The sequence below is a fragment of the Idiotropiscis lumnitzeri genome, chromosome 6 (genome assembly GCF_059441095.1).
Source record: "Idiotropiscis lumnitzeri isolate Australia: NSW breed Sydney's pygmy pipehorse chromosome 6, RoL_Ilum_1.0, whole genome shotgun sequence".
Taxonomy (NCBI): Eukaryota; Metazoa; Chordata; class Actinopteri; order Syngnathiformes; family Syngnathidae; genus Idiotropiscis; species Idiotropiscis lumnitzeri.
The window spans coordinates 20,919,105-20,942,292 of NC_142396.1; the positions used below are offsets into that span (position 1 = coordinate 20,919,105).

Sequence of the window (23,188 nt, forward strand, 5' to 3'; positions counted from 1 at the left end):
GAATGAAGGTGTGCAGACTTATGCAAAGTGGCAATGCTTGATGCAGGAATACAGATAATAGAAGTGTGCAAAATTTGGGCAAATTTTTAATCCTAAAAGGACAAATGCAAGACTCATCGCACAACACGAGTGTGCAACATAATGACAAAGTGTCGCAATCATCGAATGAGTCAACTCTTTTAGAAGTTAATGGCCAGAAGAAAGAAGCTGTTAGAATGTCGGTTGGCATATGTGTCCAGTGTCCCATCGATCAACTAGAGAGAAGTTGGAAACGATGGCGTGTGAATGAGCTGAGTCCAAGAAGACTTCGCTTACCCATTTGTAACGTCTTGCAGCCTTCCAGTGGGAAGAGAAGCGCCAATATTTTTTTCCACTGTCCAACTGTTAGTTGCAGTTTGATTTTGTCCTTTTTTTGAATAACCAGACTGTGATGTAAGAACTTGAACTGATTCAACTAATGAAGATGTGGTTGATGTTGGTCTCCCACTTCAGGTCTATCTGAATATCTATTTGCATTTTTTCCCCCAGAAGACAAGTTGGAACAACAACATGCACTTTTTTCTATATACAAGGATCCGTGTCGCCAGGGGCCAGGAGAGGACAAACCCTGGGCTCTGGGTAACAACACACACACGTGCACGCACGCACCTACACGCACGCACACACACGCACACAGATCAGAACTCTTGTCACTCACAAAACACTCATACAGGCTGGAGACTTAAAATGACAGGATACATATATGAAAACAATGCAAGCCAAGCTGAATATAATCATAAACAGAATAATATAATAGCGGTGAAATCGGCATGCGTCCACCTTTTAAAATGAAATCCATGTAATATAGTGATGATGCATGGGCATTAGTGGCAAGCAGAGAGAGGGTTTGCTCTGGATAGGAAGTGTTATTTAGGCCAACAGTGTTTCAGGGACAGGGTATGTTCACTGAGGCCTTATCTATTAGGATGGGATGTTGCGTGATGTACAAAGACAACAGGTCAGATTTTTTTTGGGCTCTTGAAAGTCATTATAAAATAGGAAATCAAGAATCGATGGAAGATTGAGAGGAGGATTATCCTATTTCACGAATCTTACTCAAAAAAGAGAAAGACTAACTGAACACAGCCAGCCAGTCAGCCAGCTCGCCCGCTATCCTATTTTGTGCTTAAAGGGGAAGTCAACCCCAAAAAATGATATGCAATAAAATGTTTTATGTGCCTTCACAAGTCTAAGCAAGGCATCCTGATTAATATTGCATTTGTGTAATATTTTTAGCTATCTCAGATGGCGGCAGTTTTGACATTTCTGTCAACTGAAAATGAAATCACAGTTGTTCAGGGCTCAGATAACAACCAATCATTACACAGCTTCGGAAAACATGTGAGACATAACTCTGAGCAACTGTGATGTCATTTTCAGTCGACAGACTTGACAAAATGGCCGCCCCCTGTGATGGATTAAAAAAAAGCTTTATTTTAATACTTAATTCATATTCCTCTGATGCGATATTAATCAGAATGTTGTTCGACTAGTGGGCTTGCATGGAACATATTCTTGAAAGAAAGATTTTTGTGTTGACTTCCCCTTTAATATGCAGAATTAGAAGCAGTATATTTTATGAACCTTGATTTACTTGAAATAAAATGAACAATGATTAAATTGATTAATCTTTTTTTTTTTTTTTTCAAATGTATCCGTCGATCCATTTTTTTTTTTCTTATACCGCCTATCCACTTTATGTTTGCAAGTGTGTTAGAGCCTATTGCAGGTCACTTGCGCCTATTGGGGCGAACCTTGGACTTGTTACTAGCCAACCACAGGGCACACAGAGACAAACAACCATTCGCACTCACATTCACACTTTTGTGCAATTAAAAGGTTTCAATTGTTCAAAAAAGTAGGTTTTCGCGATGTAGACGCAAAAATGTATTTAGTGATTTTTGCCACTGTAACAACGTATTTCTGTTTTCAAATGTAAACCACACGCCAAGTGTAAACAAGTTTGGTGTAATAACACACGTTTAGGATAGGTTTTCATTTTATTTTATATTTTATAGTATCGTAACACTGATTCAAATTTGATTTCTTATGAGGTTCAGGAAAGTTCATGCAATAAACAGATACAAGAGTTGAGAAAAATTAAATAAGATGAACAAATGATTATGTATTTATATTGAAATGAAGATTCCTTAGCCAAAAATGTGATTTTACTTATGTCTGTTTTTTGCCTGTATGCTACCATTGAAAAGGTACACTGCTGGATCCCAGTGGCCTTTACGATGATGAGGTCAGTTCACCAGAAAGTTTACAAAAGTAAGTCCTTAATTTGGTCATGTTATTTGCAGTTGTCAATTATATTTGCATCTTTTTAAGTGGTTAAGACCGTGTGCAATATCTATCTGATAGTACAATTAAGTATTAACCACAAGACTATCTTTGTGAATAAAAACTATTATATTTTTATTGCGCTAAATAATACTTACTAACCACCTGATATGCACTCTATTTTGCTTCATTACATTTCTTGTGTTCGGATTTGCATCACAGGTCTGACTTTGAACCAGCGTCTTCCTGTGTAGATGTTAGATGTTCATCAAACGTTTCACACGTCTCATATCTTCTCTCAACTCAGAATGATGGAGAACGAGGAGGGCCGAAAAGAGTACCTGGTGTTTCCTCACAGTAAAAGCCATTGCCCCTCCAGCAGCCAGAAGGGAAGGAAAATTCCACTGAAAGGCAATGGACGCCGGATTGACTACATTCTGTACAGTGACGAGGGCCTACAACAGGACTGGAAATTGGTACGGCTTAGGAACAATATTGCAAAAGAGTCACATTTCAGAATCATTTTCACAAATCAAACAGGCCTACTCAAAACATCAAAATCTCTCATACTATGGTCAACAAAAAAAACAACAACCCTTCAAAGGCATGAGTTGCAGTAAAATTTGAAAATGTAAATAGATTGACAATTATTCTTTTGTGTAAAATAACAATACATCTCCTACCCATTTGGTTGATTGTTTCAAAAGATTGTGTTAAAGGCCCGCAGTACCAAGAATTAATTTCTTCATCTAGTGTGTTTGTTTAGGGGATTTGAAAGCCCATAACATCATTTGTACAACATATTGCTGCTTGATGCCACCTTGTGTCAGGACATGGTAACTGTAACTTCCAGTACATCCGTTTTTAGTTGTTAAAAAACAAACCTCAACCTACATTAAATGTTTGGGGGTTTTTTTCATATGAACCAACCAGCCACAACATAATGACCACTTTCACAACATAATCAAACCCATGCTATTGTCAAAAGAACACCTCTCTGACAATGGTATTCAAAACTGAATATTATCCGTTTTAAGTTGAGCATATGAAACTAAAATTAAGATAAAATCGGAAAACCTTGATTAATAATTTGATGTATATTTCTTTATTATGACCAGAATATAATGATATACAATGCAAGAAGAAGTGAAACGTACAATCAGATGGACGTCCACATTGGGAGAAAAATTGCAAGCAGGTAGTCCTCCCTGTGCCTTAATAAAAAACTAAAATTCATCTTGTAATTATGTAGGTCACACACCTGACAAGCAGGCCACATCGTAACGGTCACTTTTAGTTTGCACACTCATTTTCCATGGTTGGGCTCATGTATTCAATATTTGTGTCAAGTATTCAGTCTAACGATTGGTCCAGAGAGAACCTCACCTCTCGTTAGCTAATTGGTGATAAGCAATATAAAAAAAAATTAAAGGATGAGAAAATAAATATTTCATTTGACGATAGCATAAAAATATATAAGAAGAACAAAGTGAGAGAGATTACTGTGCCTCGCAAAGGCGGCCTCACAGTATACCATTTGGCAAAAACAGGCAAACAAAAACGATACGTTTCCTTTGATTTAAAGCAATTAGAATTGTTTAAAGAGCTAGGCTTCATTCATGCATTTAAACACATCATATTCCACCAGGATATTTGTGATTGCTCCCTTCTCATCAGTGGAGCATTCCATCCTTTCATTGTGTGTGCGTGGATACTGGTGCCACTGATTCTCTCCTCTGATGAAAATGAACAAATCACTTAGTCGCCTCACTGAGCACCTGCAGTCCGTCCTGAGATTGTCAACGACACAGAACTTTACTCCGACCATACTGGAGTCAAAACATGTATCCTACTCAAACAAAATGGCAGAAGAGCAAAGAATATTAATTTTGGATTTATTATTTTAATGTTTATTGAAAAGCACAATTTATTTTAATTTTTTGGTGATTTTTGTTTTGCTGCATCTTGTTGGCAGATATTTGTAAGAAGAGCAACGTAGTTTAAGTTATTTTGAGTTCAAGTTGATTCATTTTGGAATAGCATTGTGTCTGGTCTAATCTCGTTGCACACTTGAGTACAATGACAATAAAGGGATTTCTAATTTCTAATTTTGATTGATGTCTTTTGTTAAAAACATTGAGTTTCAGTCTGTTCCATAAATATTTCTGATTGCCCCGTGGCATGAAGTATGCGTTGAGTTTTGGCACCACTGCAGAATTTGAACAAAATGCCTGCCTTAAAGGAGAAGTCGACCAAAGCTTTTTCTTGACAAGAATCCATTCTATTTAGGCCCACTAGTCTAAACATGGCATTCTGATTAATATTGCATTTGGGAATATGAGTTGAGCAGTAAATTCCACCTGTTTTTAGCCATCTCAGGGGCGGCCATTTTGCCACTTGCTCTCAACTGAAAATGACATCACAGTTGCTCAGAGCTCAGATAACGACCAATCATGACACAGCTTCAGCAAACATGTGCGCCATGATTGGCCGTTACCTGAGCCCTGAGCAACTGTGATGTCATTTTCAGTAGACAGAAGTGACCAAATGGCCACCCACTGACAATGAAATAAATGGGTTGCTGCTTAGCTCGTATTCCACAAACGCAATATTAATCACAATGCCATTTATTGACTTGTGGTCCTGCATAGAACATATTCTTGTAAATAACTTTTGGTGGTTGCCTTCCCCTTCAAAAGATATGATACTTGCAATTTTTGAATGATTCAGCACAATGACCTACCTTCTTCCTTCCTTTACAGGAAATAGAGGAGTTCAGCTTTGTAACCCAGTTGGCTGGCCTCACGGATCATCTGCCTGTGGCCATGCGATTGGCTGTCTCCACAGGGGAGGAAGACGCTTAGATTGGCCACCGTCATTTGTCAGAAATAATGCCACGGAAGGAGGGTGGACGATAGGTTGAACAGATGATGAGCGTCTTGAGATGGAAAATTTTGTGTGGGCAGAATGGAAAATGTTCCCATTGGTAGGGTATAGAATATAATATAAAGGAAAGAAAGACTCCAATGTGACTGAGGGTTGGGGCAATGAAGAGCAATCTCACATCCACCTTGCACACTTAAACTTGTCATTTGCCATTTGAGCTTCTGATATCATCTGGCCTCTCTGCTGCTCACCCTGTGGACAACAAACACCTGCTATCGCACTCCAACCATGAAGAAATTGTATCAAATCGTTTGTAAGTTAGCAAGCAATTTCTACATTCACAGATGATGTTGGGACTTACAAATGGAAGCATTTTGCCACTTTGATTCAAGGGTGGATTTGCCCATTTAGGGCAAAGTATCTCAAACAGCATGAAGTCAAAGGGCACCTTAATTCAGATCTGCACAAACATTTGCTGGATGACAGTGTTCATTGGCGCATGCAACACAGTTCCACAACATTGTGTGAAACAGTTGAGGAGTCATTTAACTAACAAACGATGATCGTTTTGTGCTTGGGGGAGGTCATACGAGAAACACCTGCAACTAGCTTCTTACAATGACCATCTTTGTCATTGAGTCATGCTCCTATCCCAAAACGCTATTGGTAATTTGAATTGTCAGTCATTTCCCTTACCTGCCCCTCACCTCAACAAGTGTCTTCTTTCACAACTAACCAATACAAAGAGAAAAGAAGAAACTAAGACAGCGTGGTTTCTAGTGTTTTTTAAAAGGGGAGGGTCAAATCCTTATTTAATAGAGTAAAAACATTTTTAAATGAAATATAAATAATATATAAAATAAGTATGAGGAAAAAAATCATGCTTGCAGCATGTTTTACAGCTTTGCAAGCAAAATAAAGAAAGAGGTTTTTAAGCTTTTCTGATGCATGATGGAAAATGGTATCCATTTACAATTTGAAAATTGCTTGAGTTTGGATGAACAATGGCCTTGGGATATGCCCTTAGACTTACACAAACTCACATTTACTGTACTGAGCACCAATGTGACTCGTCTGCATGCATGTTTAACTCCACCATGCTAACGTGGCTTGACACTGCCATATATTCTCTGACAGCCATATAAGAGATACTGGTTTACATTTATGTCAAAAGTAGCCCCAAAATATGGCAACAAGAAAAGCCATCTTGAGTACTGTCCAATGATTTTTACCCAGTTCTTTCCTATTAATGTCACAAGTAGAGATTTAAAGAAAGAAATTCTCATTTCCACGCTAAACCACTTTTTCAATCTTGAACTAAAATGATGACTTTGCACTTCATCTTGCCTTCCAGGTGTTTCTTATAATAGGTGTGCCATGCATTGGTGAACTATGGATAACACAAGGAGAAAATTTTCTGAATTGTATTATGGAACATGACCAACAATTTAGTCAATTTAGATTAACAGATTGGATTTGATATGTGAAGTCTGCTCTTTGAACAATTTATTGAACCAACATACCTGTTTGTCTGTTTGTTTGTTTGTTGCACAAAAGTAGACTTTTTTTTATACACATGTGTGTGCACGTCTGAGATAATTTCACACATTTCACTACAAATGAACTGTTGTTTCTCCAAATGAGGGGCAACATGGGACCTTGTCCAAATTTATATTGTAATGTTTGGTAAATACACTCATACCACCTGGATGCTCTAGAGACTCCTTAAGGTCCTTTCAGGGTACATGTAAAGATTATTTATTATTGATACAATGTTAATATAAAATTTACAAAATGTAGTTTTCCCAAATACTTAAGTTTCGGTGTCACAATGTTTTAATCACTTTGGTAAGAGTAAAGATTCTAACTTGGATCAAACATTTCACTTGTATGATACATGGTCATGGGACTACACATGTGGACAAAATGTTTGACACCCCTCTTGTTACTCAAAAAAAAATAATAAATGAAAATGCAATGAAAAGTAACCAATGGATTATAGTTCAGCATATTTTTCAATGAACTCATGAAACAGTTATGGACAAAAATGATGGTACTTCGACAAAACAAGATTATAGGGAAATGTTCAACTAAAGTGTGTCCCTCTAATTAGCATCACAGATGTCGTCAAACTTATAAACAGGCAATCGGACTATTTAAAGGATGACAGAAGTAACTGTGCTGTTTGGCGACCTGCAAGCAATGCAGAGGTTTGTCTCAGCAGTTCAAAAAGAAAATTATAGACATGCATGTTAAGGTAAAGGCTACAAGACCTTCTCCATGCAGCTTGATGTTCCTGCGACTACATCCCACATATTCAGAATTTTAAGATTCACAGAACATTAGACAACCTTCCTGGACGTGGTCACGGAAGGAAAATTGATGGCAAAGTGAAGTGAAGAACTACAAATCGGAAGAAAAAAGCCCAGAACAACCACCAAAGCAATCAAAGGTGAACTCCAAGTCATAGTACATTAGTGTCAGATCGCTCCATCTGTCGTTGTTTGAGCCAATGTGGACTTCATGTAAGGCGACCAAAGAGGCACCACTGTCGAAAAGGTAAATAAATTAATAACAATTGCCAAACTGCATGTTGACAATCCCCAATGCTTCAATGAGAATGCACTCTGGACATATGAGAAAAAAAACTACTTTTTGGCAAGATATTTCAGCTCTTTGTCCACAGACGAAAAAAATGAAGCATACCAAGAAAAGAACACTGTCCCTCCTGTGAAACATGGAAGAGGCACTGTTATGTTTTGGGGGTGCCTTGCTAGGTCAGTCAGAAAGCTCGGTCTCAGTCGCAAGTCATGGGTCTTGCGACAGGAAAATAACCCAAAACACATCTTCAAAACACGCAAGAACATCAAAGAGCAAAACATTGGACTATTCCGAAGTGGCCTTCTATGAGTCTTCATCTAAGTGGAAGTTGGGTACCAACAATTTTGTCCATGAGTGTATGTTGTCATACCAAATAAATCTGTACTGGGTAGACAACATTTGAAAGTTCAGTTAAGGAGCAAGGGATATTTTTCTAAACATATTTTCCCATAATAACTGTAGTGGTGGCCCACGCACACTGAACATTCTCACATGTGAACATCATTACAAGTACAAAGGTTTAAAGTACATGTAGCCATCCGCAGAACATGAGTGTTATCTTTAGATGAAGAATTACTGATTAATGTCAATGACAACAATGACATGTCATGATGACAGTCTTGACGGCTTTTTAACCTTCACAGTCTCTTGTATATACAGTGCAACCTCCTCAGCACACGCGCACTTAATGCTGTTGGGTTCACATTAGATTATGGTCAAAGCCAGTGTAGTTTAATACAGGCAACGAATGGTGCCATGTTGTAATCGGGTACAGCAGAGGCCATGTTCAATAAAGTTTCCATTGGCTTGAAATTACAGAAGGCTAAAATTGCCTATTGAATTCACTCGACTGTTTTTTTTTCATTTTGTTTCTTTCAACAGTGGTTCAGCGAGGGCTCAACGAATAAGACATGACTTATTTGCATTGACTTCAATATGACAAGTATAGAATACTATTTTCTGGCATCTATGACTCACCGGCCCTTTGAATTGCCAGGACTTTTTCTCCCCCTCTGAAATTGAGTGACAATTATGTAGAGAATTTTATATTGTCTCTCGAGTCCCAACTAATAACAAGCCTACAGTGAGCCAATAACATCGGGTTTATTTTCGCTTTCAGAGCTGCTTTAAATGTTAAATAGCTTTAGGCTTATCATCGGATTTGAGGAGATGTTTCACCTCACTCTCCTTTGTTACTTGTCTTCTTCAATCTTTTAATGTTGATTTTTTTTAAAAATGATTCTTGTCTCTCTTTTTTTTATCCTGGGGTTGTCATGCTTGGTTTCATTCATGTGAAAAATCACAGCTTTTTTCTTTAATAATGTGAATTTGCTTTAAAAAAACAAAAAAGAGAGAGAGAGAGAGAAATTGTCTCTCAAAATCTGCATGTATGTGTTTTAATGTTGTCATTTCCTTTCATTTATTCAATATGCATGCGCAAAAGAAATACACAAACCCTTTGGTATTACTTCTGCGTAAAGTGATCAGAAGCTGTGATCTACATTTACTGAAAGTCACACAGTTTTATGAAACTAATACCTCACAATCAATTATGTTTCCGTGATTTTGCTGAATACAACATGCAATCAAAGGGATGGGTGGAAAAAATATGTGAGCCTTAATATTTAATAACTGGTTGAGCCGCCTTTGGCAGCAATTACTTTAAAAGGATTGTTGAGATTGTGCTCACTTGAATATTTGTAGTTTAATAAAGTTGACAAAATAAATAAAATTTTCCCTAAAAATGATAGTGGCTATTACTGGAACAGATTTACATCCATCCATCCATCCATCCATTATCTATACCGCTTCTCCTCACTAGGGTCGCATGGGGTGCTGGAGCCTATCCCAGCTATCTTCAAGCAGTAGGCAGGGTACACCCTGAACTGGTTGCCAGTCAATTGCAGGGCACACAGAGACGAACAACCATCCACGCTCACACTCATACGTAGGAACAATTTCGAGTGTCCAATCAACATATCATGCATGTTTTTGGAATGTGGGAGGAAATCAGACTACCTGGAGAAATCCCACGCAGGCACGGGGAGATCATGCAAACTCCAGACAGGAAGGCCGGAGCCGGAATCGAACCATGCACCTCTACGCTGTGAGGCCATCGTGCTAACCAGTCATCCACCATGCCGCCCTGGAACACACTTACATAGCATAATAGTAGATTTAATAGTTTCAAAAGAGGTCTAATCAGACTAGACAGTGATGGATTTGGGGGTGGCATTACTTTCTTTGTGAAGAATAATGAATGAATGAAGTAAGTTGAGGCCCTTTGGCTTCAAATTCACATTCCAAATTACAAACCATTCAGTATGGGCTGTTGTTACAGGCCACCTTGTTCAAACATTGAATGTTTAAATAACATCTTCAATATGCCGCAGAACACAATAGATAAAGATCGGGAAATATATTTTGCCAGAGATCTGAATATCAACCGGTTGTCTTGTAACTTGAAAATGAAATTGAGTGTTGCAGACATTTATCACAGATAAAACATGAACAAGAATTAACAATGGAACACTTTTGTCATCCTGTATTTACTTCCATTTACAATTAACCCTGACAAATGTTTGAAACCAGTGTCTGTGCCATTTGGATTTAGTACCCACAATATTATGCAATAACAAAAAAAACAAAAGTCCCCAATTCCGGACCTAAAACAAGATTTAAATGAATTTATAAGACATTACCGGGGAAAGATTTCATAAAAGAAAAAAAAAGTAAGAATGTTCTGGACACCAGAGGCTGCGTTATAAAATTTTATGACATTTTTTATCAAGGTCTGAGATATAAACATGTTTCAATTAAAAAGTTGTCAGCTGCATATGTCAGTGCACTCTTGCCTGATAATGAATTGAAATGTTGCATAAAGCAGAGATATTTGCTGAAAAGTCTTCTACTGTATCAGATAATGTAGGGATTGGCAGGCTAAAAGATCACTGAGGACCAAAGTCACTAAAATGAACAGACAAAAGAAAAAATTGCAGTATTTTATCTATCAAAATTATAGAATGTCAAAGTGATGGAAAAAAATATGGAGAACACTTAAATTAGTTATGGGTCTGGATAAAGTTGGATAAAACATCTATGCATAATGGCAACGAATACATAACTAAACCATTTAATATTGTAAACTATTTTAATAATAACCTCTTTAAATAAAGTGCATATTGTAAAGAAACATGTTTCCCGTTGAAAAATAAATTATGACGGATAAGGATTTCAGCATTCACTTCAAAATGATTATTATGTGTGATCTTAAAAAACTGATTCTAACACTGAAATATGAAAAGGACTTTGGTATCAACAATTTACATGGAAGACTTTAGTTCAACTCACAGCCAGAAATGTGGTGGAGACAATTTTCCATACATTCCAATTACTGTATGTTTTCAGGACAGTGTTTTTCCACAGTCATGGAAGACAGCAAAGCGTGTGTAAGTGTATCTGTGCGTGTGTGCGTGGGTATGTGTACGTGCGTGAGTGTGTGCGAGTGTGCGTGTGTGTGTGTGTGTGTGTGCGTGGGGGTGCATGTGTGTGTGTACATGTAATTTGGAAGTGAAAATGCATGTGAGTAGTTCTCCTTTTTGTACAAAGGGGGGGGGGTCAAAACAAATTAACATATGACACTGATGGTATGGCAGCACGGTGGCCGACTGGTTAGCACGATGGCCTCACAGTGAGAGACAGCACCGGTCGTGGGTTCGATCCCGGCTCCGGCCATCCTGTGTGGAGTTTGCATGTTCTCCGCGTGCCTGCGTGGGTTTCCTCCGGGTACTCCGGTTTCCTCCCACATTCCAAAAACATGCATGGCAGGCCGATTGAGCACTCCAAATTGCCCCTAGGTATGAGTGTGAGCACGGATGGTTGTTCGTCTCTGTGTGCCCTGCAACTGGCTGGCAACCAGTTCAGTACTACCCAAAGATAGCTGGGGTAGGCTCCGGCACCCCCCGCGGCCCTAGTGAGGAGAAGCGGTACAGAAAATGGATGGATGGATGGTATGTCATCAATCGGTAGTGTGAAGCGCTTTGAGTACCTTAAGTAGAAAAGTGCTATACAAGTGACAGCCTATTTACCAAATGACGCTCATGTGTAACTGTGATAGGCCTACCCTGCAAATACAGATCACACACAGAGTGTATGATTGTCCCCCTCCTGCCCAAAAAAGAACATACATTTCAATTGCACAATAATTCCCAACATAAGAACATAATAATAATTATATATTTTTTAAAACTCTTCAATAGTTCCTAATGGTAATACATTTTGAGAAACATCAATAATAAATGCCTCTAATACTTGTATTTTATTGTTGTTCTAATATCCCGATCTTGCATCCAAATTAACGTAAGTTTCTTTTTTTGCAACGTTGAGTATGAACTAGGGCGGCATGGTGGACGACTGGTTAGAGGTGCTGGGTTTGATTCCAACTGTGTGGTTTGCGTGTTCTCCCCGTGGCTGCGAGGGTTTCCTCCCGGGACTCCGGTTTCGTCCCACATTTCAAAAACATGCATGGCGGATAAATTGAACACTCCCTTGGTCTGATTGTGAGTGTGAATGGTTGTTCATCTATGTGTGCTCTGCGATTGGCTGGCAACCAGTTCAGGATGTACCCCGAAGACAACTGGGATAGGCTGCGGCATGCCCACAATCCTTGTGAGGGTAAGCGGCTTGCATAATGGAAATCTCATCACAAAAAAAGCCCTTAAATCACAACAGAGTATTTTAGGCGTATGAATTTTAGTACTGATGCAAACTTAACTTATTATCTTAAGTGCCAATGTTAAGGTCAATCAAGTGTTCCGTTAAGAACCTGAATAGCCTTCATTGATCATAACCCAACACAGCAGGTGTCTTCAATCCTGTTTCTCAAAGTCAGCTGTTCTGCCTTTTTTAAAATAATAATACGTATATCAGATCGTATTCATACATGGTTGGATAATTTACAGTTGCCTCTGTCTCCTTATACTTTTAACTTCAGACCCTAAAAATTGAGTTGCACAGCAGGGACAAAAAATGCTCTTGAATGGTAATTGACTGAGGGGGAAAATCCCATCCAATGCTCTCTGATGACAGAATTCCATGTGACTGAGACATGTAGGAGGTGAAAGTAACATTTTTTCTTCTGTTTGCACGACTCATACGCTGAAATCTACATTGGGAAAACATTTAACAGTACTTCCTCCTCTGCATATGTTTAGTCTCATAACATTTAATTTGGAGAAGTGAGATGAATTTGGTGAAACACAAAGAAAAGCCTGTGTATCCTGGTAAACTCCCTGAAACCAAAAGATGGTCCTAAAATGGAGCTGGGGTCTTCCCCAGTTAATTCATCTTCTCTATATAATGCAGATGCAGACTGACAGAGTGGAGAAAACAGACTAAAGCAGCTTTAAACTTTACGCACTTCATGATGACCTCTCATCTTCCTCTGTCTGTGTTGGTGACGATGCTAGTGGCTGTAACTTTGAGTGAAGGTAAGGACGGGATGCTTTCTATTCTGAACTTTTTGGGTGAGTTTGACAAGATCCCATCACCAAAGTAATCCAGGAGTTTATTATAAAATCTGGATGGAATTATGGAAGGTAGTTGTTTTAAAATAGTACCTATGAAGTAACAATTTATCAAATTAAACTTAGTTTGACTAGTTGAAGAGTCAATTATATTATCAAGATGTAACCACAGTTTCTGTTTTTAAATGAGGTTTCCAACACCGTGCTTCATCACAGGTATGTAGCATCAGAATTCTGGGCAAAAGTTGTGCCACCAATCACAACACATTTTCTCTAAATGCTTTTGGAAAGTTGGGTGGCCTGAATGCTGGTGGTGTGGTGGTGTTTTTAGTTCAAACAAAAGGCTTTCCTCATATTTCAGGTATTTGGCCCAAAACCTTCTATCTGGTGAAGAGGAATTACTTTCACCTTTCAGTTTTACAATGACCCTAAGCTTACATCCAATACGATGCACAAGCGATACCTTATAAAGCATAATATTGCCTCGATCCAATATGGCATGCTGAAAAAACAAGTCTGTACAATGAGTGCAGTCAAAAAGATCATTTAAAACGTATAGGATGTGTTCGTTATAGGATGGACACAGTTAGGCAACAATTTTCAAACTGACAAACGACAATGTATTTTTGAAATGAAGTGTATAAGTTCTTTATTTCATTCATTCTTTTCTTTTGTTATTTTAACGTTTGAAAAGATATATCACAGACTCACATTTCATGTTAGAAAACAATTATCTCACATGTATCAGTGAAATTGTACTGTATGTTCTCATGTGCAAAAGAGTCGTGTATTCCTAAGAAATACTGACTTGTTGATTTCGGGCTCAGGTTTAAGGGATTCTGGGCCAAACGACTGTTGCTATCGTTTCAATCAGAACCCAGTTGCTCCACAAAGAGTAGTCAGCTATGTCAGGACTCCACAACAGTGCCCCATTCCAGCTGTGAGGTTGGTACCCAATCTTGAAGGATTATCATTACATCTGAATCATCCAAAACCTCACCAACTGTCTTCCCTATAAACTCTTACAGACTAAGGACTGTGCTGGGTCGACATATGTGTGCCAGGTCTGCAGCCTCATGGGTGAAAAACCTCATCAAGTATCTTGATGCCAAAATAATCCCAGGAGAGACAAAACATCTGTAATCTTCACTACATCCTAAACATAGCCCATACTGAATATAATCTGGATTGAGGATCACCAAAATGTTGCCTGCAGGGACCACATGAGTAGTCCAGTCCATAAATGGCCGACCAGTGATGGGACATTGTGAGGTCCTATTAATGTTGTATAAGTGATCATTTGGAAACGTAAACATTTGCCAAGATTTACAGTATGGAAATAAACTTTATTTAATAACGTTTTTTTATATCGATACTTGTCCGTTTCTTACCTTGTCAAATCATCGTTGATAAGAACTCCTTAATATTCTCAGTGTCTTTACATTGACAAATAATAAATAATATTTAGGATAAATTGAAGCTAATTTGTCATTTTAGAAGTGTGTACAAAACAGGTAGCCCTTCTTATTAATCAATACATGAGAAGTATTTAATTTTTTTCAATAAGTAGGTCACAGCGTTTCCATCAATGAAAATATTACGAAGAAATTACCCAGGGTTAAATACAATTCGTTTCATGACAAAGTAATGTGTGGAGGCAAAATAATAATAATAATAATGATAAGAATAATAATTGCTTTGAAATAGGTAATAACTCACAAAACGTTGTTTTTGTAACCCTTAAAAATACAGCTCCCTTGTGGCATGGCGGGATAAAGCACGGGTTCAGGTCACGGGTAACTCTTCCGGTGTCTTCCTTGCAAAAAAAAAAAAAAAACGAACCTACACTTGTCTGTTTAATTTGACATCAACACAGAGGGGCCGGACCAGGTGAAGATGGATATGGAGTGTTTTGGTAACCTCACCTCATCGTCGAAAAAATTACATTTCTACATTTAATTTTAAATTAAAGTGAACAAAGCATTACTACAACATATATGTCTTTGAAGGACCACAGTATTTAGAAAATAAAATATTAACAAGGGGTATTCATTCATTTTTTTTTCAAGTTTGGCGTCCCCTTGTGGTCTGAATGTGTAGCTACCAAACTAGTACAACCAAGTGATACAAGAATAACATGGATGGTATCGACACACGGTCAAGTGCTTGAAATTCTTTAAATTGGAATAAATGCAAGAATAAAGGTGAACTAACTGCATTGTTTGGCCATTACACATCAAACTCACTTAGTCACTGCGTCTTTATTTCCTCATTCCACCACATTAACATCCGGTCATAGAACTAAATACCCTAGGCACTACTGCCCTCTAGGGGTTGTAACAGGAACGTTACATATCGATACGCTAACAAAATGACACAAATAATATAATCACTGAAGAGCTGGAAGATGTGGCTGGGGAGAGAGACGTCTGGGTGTCTCTGCTGAAGCTGCTGCCTCTGCGACCCGACCTTAGATAAGCGGCAGAAAACGGACGGATGGATGGATGGATGGATGCCCGCACGCCATATAAACTCCAACTGTAGTGTACTAGCGCAGCGCCCCTTTGTGGTCTAAATGTGAAGCTACGGAGCCTCACTCAAATCTCCAGATAAGCATTCGCAAATCGACACACGCATTTGTGACTCGTCCACTGTAGGACTGTGTAGCACAAGTCACGTGTAAGAACACAGCCAATCAAGACGCCCAGTCTTAATTAAGTAAATCCAAAGATTTTTTTTCAGTGTAGCAGGAAAAAAAGTTACCTGATACAAAACAAATAATAAAAGCATACATGAGGCCAATATAAAGTACAAACCACATAGTACCGTTTATCAGTGCAAATTATTTTAAGACCCCGTTTGCGACCCAGATCCATAAAGCTAAAAATGTTGTTTTAATGAAGCGCAGTCAGAGATACCAATCAACCAAAAGAGGGAGGCAGAGGAAAAGTTGGAAGGAGGTTCGGGTGCGTCTATGGGCCGACTATCTTTTCGATTTCTAGTTCATCGAAACTAATGTAAATATATTCAGGGTGATATGGTGGCATCGTTTAAGCACCATTAGTGGATACTGGAAATACTTTAAAAACATGCTTGCGAGAGAAGTCAACATTCGCAAAAGAAGCTCATTACAAAAATATGAATCGAAATAATGCATAAACTATCCAATATATTCAGGTATCCAGTGTTCCGGTCGTATATCCACAGTATAACTCGTACAGTACATTTTACTCTAAAAAGACTATTTGGTCCCAGCCTAAAAATAGTTAAATCCGAGAGTAAACCATACAGAGAAAATGTATGTCCGCCAGTGCCTGTGACAGAAATGAGATTGACACTTATGTGACCCAACAATGCAAATTAATTGTCTATGTCATATTCTCGCTAGTTTGATTCGTTCTTTTCATTATTTTTTTTTGACAGAGAATGTGAACTGAAATTGCAGGGTTTTTTTCCACGTCCAAAAGATATTTCACACCAAATCAAATCATAACATGAAACAGAGCAAATTGTGGAAATATTTGTGTGCCATGACTTATGACTGATTCGTGATAACGTGACAATATCGTTTCATATTTTTTTCAATCACTTCAAGTGGCCTTGTGAAGGAACCCGTATGGACCGCGATGTAGATGTGTTTGCTGCTACAAAACCGCTCACTAAAGTGGACTACGACTTCCTGTGATTAAATTCATACAACACAGGAAGTTTACCGCAATTGTTTTCAGAACAAGAGCTTCGAGCCTCAAATGCGTTCCAATACCTTGGTCACTGATAAATGTTTCTTGCAATCTAATAACAATATTATATTTTCTAGTACCAAGTGCAGTTCTATAATCAGTCTTAGTAGTTTCAAATCAAAATACAATTTCATTAGGGTATTGTTGAACATCATTTTAACTGTTAAACCAATCTTCAAAATATAGCTGGAAACTAGATAATCGAATTAAAGCGTAACACGATAGCCACAATAGTTTTTATTTTTATGCAATTTTTTTATGCACACAGTTGTGTTTGAGCGCTACAGAACCACGTTGACGTGGAAGACGGCAAATTTTATCCTGAAGTTTCTGGACGGAAACAATACTGAGTAGAATGAGTAGCGGACAAAATCAGCCAGCGTTATTTTCTTCTCTGAGATTCCACTGTTGGCCGTGTTGGGACTCGGAATTGTCGTTTACTGGTCATACGTAATATATTTGGTCTTTAGTTTGGCATACGTTGGTTTAATTTATTCTCGAGGAAACACACTTGGAGGAGAGAAAAAAACGCGCATTTCTTATCATTCCGTCATTCTCTTGGACACTCGTCAGTTTATGCCTCGGTGACTGTCCATTGCAGGCTGGGCGGTGACAGCATTACGATGATCGAGCGACCAGAAACTGCGATTGCCAGCATTGCTGTAAGTCCATTTCTCTTTGAAATAGCTACGCTGGTCGTTGTTGCGATTGGTGTGTGCATGCAGTGAAAATGAGCAACTCTACCGAGTGCAATCTTCTCCAAGACTCGACCCTGTCATCCCAACCCCGTTTCTCTCGTTAGCCCCTGCTAGCTTGGTCCCCTCATGCACTCCAAGTCCGTTTAGTTTACAATGGGAAGGTTGAAGCGTCAAACGACACGTTCTTGAAACGTACGCCGCACAATCTGACATTTATTCGCTCTACTTATGCCTTCGGAAATGATGACTCGTGAAAAAACGAGTATACAATGGCTCTCATTATACATGGGGGCACAATTGGTTTAACTACAGTGAATGTATTATTTAAGAAATAAAATTGATATATAACACGGGTGGCTGGATGAGTATTAGTGTTGATATTGTAGTTTGTGTTAATGCCGTAATTACATTTCTTTTAAGTGTTTCTGAAATCGGGACTAGAGTCACAGCTCCAATGAAACTGCTTCGGTTAAATTCATGTGCGTTTTCACACATACATGGAGTAGCACGATAGAACATAGAATGGAAAATGCAGGACGACGTCGTTCTCACCCATCCCCCTTATTAAGATGCGATTTAAGAATCACACAAAAAATAATTAACAGCTGCCAGGACAAATTGAACTGGATTCGTGTGCGTTAGTGTCGTCATGTGTGTAAAGTAGGGAACCAAGCAGCTACAATTACCAGAATGTTGACTGGGGGGAGGGTTCACATGAACAGTATGGCTGAGCTTTCCAGCCTTTTTGTCACTCTTTGATCTCCTCTTACATAATTTTCCTCTTATGTGCCTGATGACTAAAAACATCCAAACTTTTCTCGCATATTAAACCGAATCTCTTTTGCCCTCACGTCTGTTCTTCTGTATGCTTACACTTTGCGCGCTCGTGTGTGTGTGCGTGCGTGAGCGTTTGCGCGTGTGTGCGTGTGTACGCGTGTACGCGCGTTGGCATGTTTTTAAAGGGACACTTGCCTGAGCATGACATTGGCACTTATATATTTGGCTTGCATGTAAAAATCACATCAGTACTAAACCGTACCAAAAGACTCGGTCGTGATTTTGGGGCGTTTTCTTTGTGAGATGTACGAGAAATTTAATTTAATTTTAAATTTGTGAAATTTTAGTGGTCATAGGTAGGGACGTCTACAAGAATTTTGATGCCAATTGATCACTGTTTTTGGAAATTATATGCTATGAAAGTACAATGATTTCCAATGGAGAGTTTGTCATCGAGCCCGTCAATGACTCAGAGCGAAACATGGAGAGACCGGAGGGGGGCGTGGCCATATTCCTCATTAAAAGTGGGCCTTTTTCAAGTCATCACTTATTTCCTCATTTCTCCAAAATGAATAGATAAAAAAGAAAATGATAACCAATTTCAGTTTCCTGTTCAAATTAATAGATAAACTGAGCTTGTTAGTGAAAAATGGGCCATCTTGGATTGCCAGATCCTTTAACATTTAAGTGAAGCTTTGTTCTAAGCCCCTTTCACACTTTATTCCCTTGGGGAAATGATCACTCTAATGCAGTATGTCATTATCTGAGCTGTGCATGAATGTGGGTAGACCATCAAAAATGGCCTTAAACCAAATGCTGTACAACACATTGTTTGTCTCCTTTCCCACCTACACTCACGTCTTGAATGAAGCTGGATCAAATATGGAATCGGTTTAATGCTTCTGGCCAGATCAGTGGAGCTGCGAGGATATTGACAGGGCAGATGGATTGTGCCCTGTTTGAATGCAGTTTGTCCGTCCATAATGGACGTCATTGGACAAATGAGTCCCGGGACTGAATCCGATTTGAAAGAGGCTTAATTTGAATTGGTTATAATGGGTCAGGAAGGGTTGATGAGATATCAAAGCAACTGTCCACAGATTCTGTAAACTTGTTTGATGGCAACATGAAAGTAATAGTTTTACTTGAAAGCCTTTAATGCTCCAGCAATTACTCCAATGCTCTCGTGAGGATATTAGAATAGTGGAAGTTCAGCTCATCCATAATCTCACAGAGACAAAAGTGCATCTCACTGTCTTGTACTAATTATTTATCATCAGTGTTTTGTCAATATTAGTTTTTTTTTGTTATATTGCATGTTAGGAAACTTTGCCTGTCCTGTGAGTACAGAACAGCATTTTTCCATTCACACTATGTGTGGCAGAGCCTGAAAGGTTGCTCAGAGGCAGGCAATCCAGCAATCAATTGTTTTTGCCACTCGTAGCGTGTAGGACAGTTTGGCAAGCGGGGGTGGTGGGTGGAGCAGGGGGTTATTTGCGAGTACAATGCTAGATAGGGAGTCAAAGCGAAGTGAAGCGGCGCTGGACCTCACCGATCAGAGAGATCACCGCCGCTGTTGACCTGAGATCTTCGTCACATCCCATGGAGATGATTCAAAATGTAGGATATTTGCCCAATGCGATGTTAATGTTGCATTCACTCTACTCCTGTTTGTATTGGTGTGATTGTGTGTTTTTTTGGGGGGGTTGTTGTTTCATTTGAGTTCCTTGTCTTCATATTCATTGCATCTGCTTCTCCCAGGTGTGTCCGTTCATATCCCTCCTCTGTGCAATTCCAGGTGTTCTTTAGTTTAAAACAGCACTGCTTCTGCAAGTCAGCAATTCTAATTGCAGGTTTATTTCAAACAGGATTGTTTTGACTCGTTACATCTGTGCACAGCACCATTTGTAAGCGTTTGTATACCCGTATGTCTAAGGAACAGTTTTCTTGCATCAATGATAGCTTCTTAATGTCTGACAAAGCCATATTTGCTCTCAACTGTATGGCAAACTAAACACTTCACACATAACTTATCCATGCACTGAGTTGCTTATTTTTGCTTAAATCTAATTGTTTGTGTCTTCTGTGTGTCAGCAGCGGAACTTGGAGGGCTATGTGGGATTTGCCAATCTTCCCAACCAAGTGTATCGGAAGTCCGTTAAAAGAGGCTTCGAGTTTACATTGATGGTTGTTGGTAAGTAAGAGACATTCGACACCTTTGTCTGTTCTTCTCAGCATGCTTTTAAGGTACGCGTTGGTGGGTCATCAACAGAAGAATTCAAAGTATTTGAGGCATCCAGTATGCGCAATGCTCTAAGGTATGAGCTGACAGTTTAAAAAAAGTGTGTGCAGTTGTTTTTGACCCAGTTAATCACCCACATGTGGTAATTCAGGAAAATATCACTTGTCTGAACTGGGGAGTCCGCAGTTTTTCCAATAAGGTACTTTTGCAGACCCCTTACACACAGTGACACATATTAAATACATAGAATGTGTTCAGATTGTCAAGGAGGATATACAGTAGACTTGAGCTGTGTGATTACAAAAAACATCTAGCATATACTATAACCCTCTAATGGCAAGGGTGACTAACCCTTCAGAGGCTATGAGCCCCAATTTTTACCGTATTACTGCAAAGAGCCACATCATACATATGTGAACACAAAAGCTGCTCCTGTCCCATCCTTCTCATTTCACAATTCTCAATCAGTAACAGTGGACAGTTTGAAATAATGATCACAGACTGCATTCACCTTGGCATTTATGTCTAAAACATTTGAAACAATATCATTGTCTGCTGTGTTACATTCTATGATAGTTATTATTAATAACTAACATGCCATGAAAAGCCTAAATTTTGATTACTTAATTCAGCTACACCCAACAACTCTGCAACTAACGATTATTTTAATAATCGATTAATCTGACATTTTTTATTAATAATTATATTAAAAAAATACAATATTTCAAATTGACGGTGTAGAAAATGCACAAACATAATGATTGTGAATCAATTACTGGTTTCATCCGTATTCCGTAACGTCAGAAAATATGCCCAAATTGTAAGAGGTCTTTAACTAATTAATCTATGATCAAAATCGTTGTCGATTACAAGGTCGCGAAATTCTTGAACCAATGTGGCTGAACAACAGTATAAAAATCTTGTTTATGTTTCGCCTCTGTCTTGTGATGTGCACCTTTCTTGCAGCTCGTTGAAGTGCAGCCATGCTACTGCCTGGAGGACTTGAGGGTTTGCGAGGGTTGCTTTGCAATTAGGTTTGCTAAGTAAGCGGGGACAAGACCATGAAGTTTTTTTATAAATTAGTAAAAGAACCCAAATATCAATCCTGAAACACAGAGGGAGCCAATTCAAGGCTTCTAAAAGTAGTCTAATGTCTCGTTCTGGTCCTTGTCAGCAGACAGGCTGCTGAAGTCTGCAGTCATTGTAATTTATTAACATTTTTTTAGGAAGATCAGAAAGGCGAGAGTTATAGTAATCATTGCAACTGGAGATAAAAGCATACATTAGCACCTCCCTGTTTTTTCTTGGAAATAGGTGGACTGTAACAATGTTTTTCCAAGTGGTACCATTCAGTTTTCACTGCTATTAATATGTGGGATGGAAGTTAAATAAGAGTCAAATATAACACTTAAGTGTTAAACTTCATCTGATATGGTCAAAGAAAGTGGTTGTTGATCTTAAAAGAAGTTTAATAGTTCTTATCTCGTAATGGAGCCACCAAGACCAAACAACATAACTTCTTTTTGCTTTTCATTAGAATTTCAAGAAATTCAGTGCCATGCTGGTTTTGTTTTCCACCAGATAAGACAAAAGTGGCCTCAATGAGAGATCCTCTTTTTTGCTCAGTGGGACATAGATCTGACAATCATCTGCATGGCCATGAAAGGAAATGTCATGTTTCCTTAAGATGGAACCCAAAGAGAGCAAATACAATGAAAACAGCAGAGACCCCAGAATTGAACCCCGCGGAATGAAATTGACGGCTTTGACGCATGTACAGTGTTACTATTCATCAACTTAACGAAGCTCAAGTACTATTTGCAGAGGCGTGCTTATCACTGTGAGAAATTTCCCCCTAAAAAAAAAAGCGGCAACGGGGGGAATGTTATAGACAGGGTTGGGGGTAAGTTTTCCAGAGTAATCATTAGAACAATTGATGGGATAATCAACCCAAAAATATTTGTTACTAGTGGCAGTCCTACTATGGACATCGAAAGGACCACCTCTACGTAACCTAATAACCAAGCATTGTCATGCATATTGTATCTTCTGTTTAAAGTTAATATATCGCAAATTTGTCAGTGATAGACTGTCAATTAATAGTTAGGGGTCTTGCTTCGGGGCGGCACGGTGGACGACTGGTTAGCATGATGGCTTCACAGTGCCGAGGTGCCGGGTTCGAATCTGACAACGGCCTTCCTGTGTGGAGTTTGCATGTTCTCCCCGAGCCTGCGTGGGTTTCCTCCGGGTACTCCGGTTTCCTCCCACATTCCAAAAACATGCATGGTAGGCCGATTGGACACTCTAAATTGCCCCTAGGTATGAGTGTGAGCGCAGATGGTTGTTCGTCTCTATGTGCCCTGCGATTGGCTGGCAACCAGTTCAGTGTGACCC

General features: G+C 38.8%; 3 protein-coding genes across 5 annotated transcripts in view; all 3 read left to right on the forward strand.

Moving 5' to 3' along the window:
- Positions 1–7,203, forward strand: part of smpd3 (sphingomyelin phosphodiesterase 3) — a 57,157-nt gene extending 49,954 nt beyond the window's left edge. Inside the window, exons 7-10 of the mRNA XM_088299129.1 lie at positions 529–618; positions 2,250–2,313; positions 2,633–2,801; positions 5,088–7,203. Coding sequence (XP_088155255.1) covers positions 529–618; positions 2,250–2,313; positions 2,633–2,801; positions 5,088–5,189 — 425 coding nt within the window. The 3' untranslated portion in view covers positions 5,190–7,203. The remainder of the gene's footprint in view (positions 1–528; positions 619–2,249; positions 2,314–2,632; positions 2,802–5,087) is intronic.
- A 5,866-nt stretch (positions 7,204–13,069) lies between these two features.
- On the forward strand, positions 13,070–14,698 carry LOC148335872 (monocyte chemotactic protein 1B-like). Its single transcript, XM_088299181.1, has 3 exons — positions 13,070–13,301; positions 14,165–14,282; positions 14,366–14,698. Exons 1-3 carry the CDS (start codon positions 13,235–13,237, stop codon positions 14,478–14,480), a joined length of 300 nt encoding a protein of 99 aa, XP_088155307.1. The 5' UTR covers positions 13,070–13,234; the 3' UTR covers positions 14,481–14,698.
- A 2,731-nt stretch (positions 14,699–17,429) lies between these two features.
- septin15 (septin 15) overlaps positions 17,430–23,188 on the forward strand; it is a 33,748-nt gene continuing 27,989 nt past the window's right edge. The window contains exons 1-2 of one of the 3 annotated variants that reach the window (XM_088297753.1): positions 17,430–17,739; positions 20,647–20,746. In XM_088297753.1, coding sequence (XP_088153879.1) covers positions 17,701–17,739; positions 20,647–20,746 — 139 coding nt within the window. In that variant the 5' untranslated portion in view covers positions 17,430–17,700. Of the gene's footprint in view, positions 17,740–20,070; positions 20,173–20,646; positions 20,747–23,188 lie in introns of those variants that run through there. The other 2 variants (XM_088297755.1, XM_088297756.1) reach the window with 2 other exon arrangements.

Excerpts from the sequence above, each read along its gene's own strand:
- LOC148335872 (XM_088299181.1), top strand. The coding sequence starts at position 13,235 with ATGATGACCTCTCATCTTCCTCTGTCTGTGTTGGTGACGATGCTAGTG. Across the intron at positions 13,302-14,164 it reads GGCTGTAACTTTGAGTGAAG|GTTTAAGGGATTCTGGGCCA; the intron begins GTAAGGACGGGA and ends TTTCGGGCTCAG. Across the intron at positions 14,283-14,365 it reads TGCCCCATTCCAGCTGTGAG|ACTAAGGACTGTGCTGGGTC; the intron begins GTTGGTACCCAA and ends AAACTCTTACAG.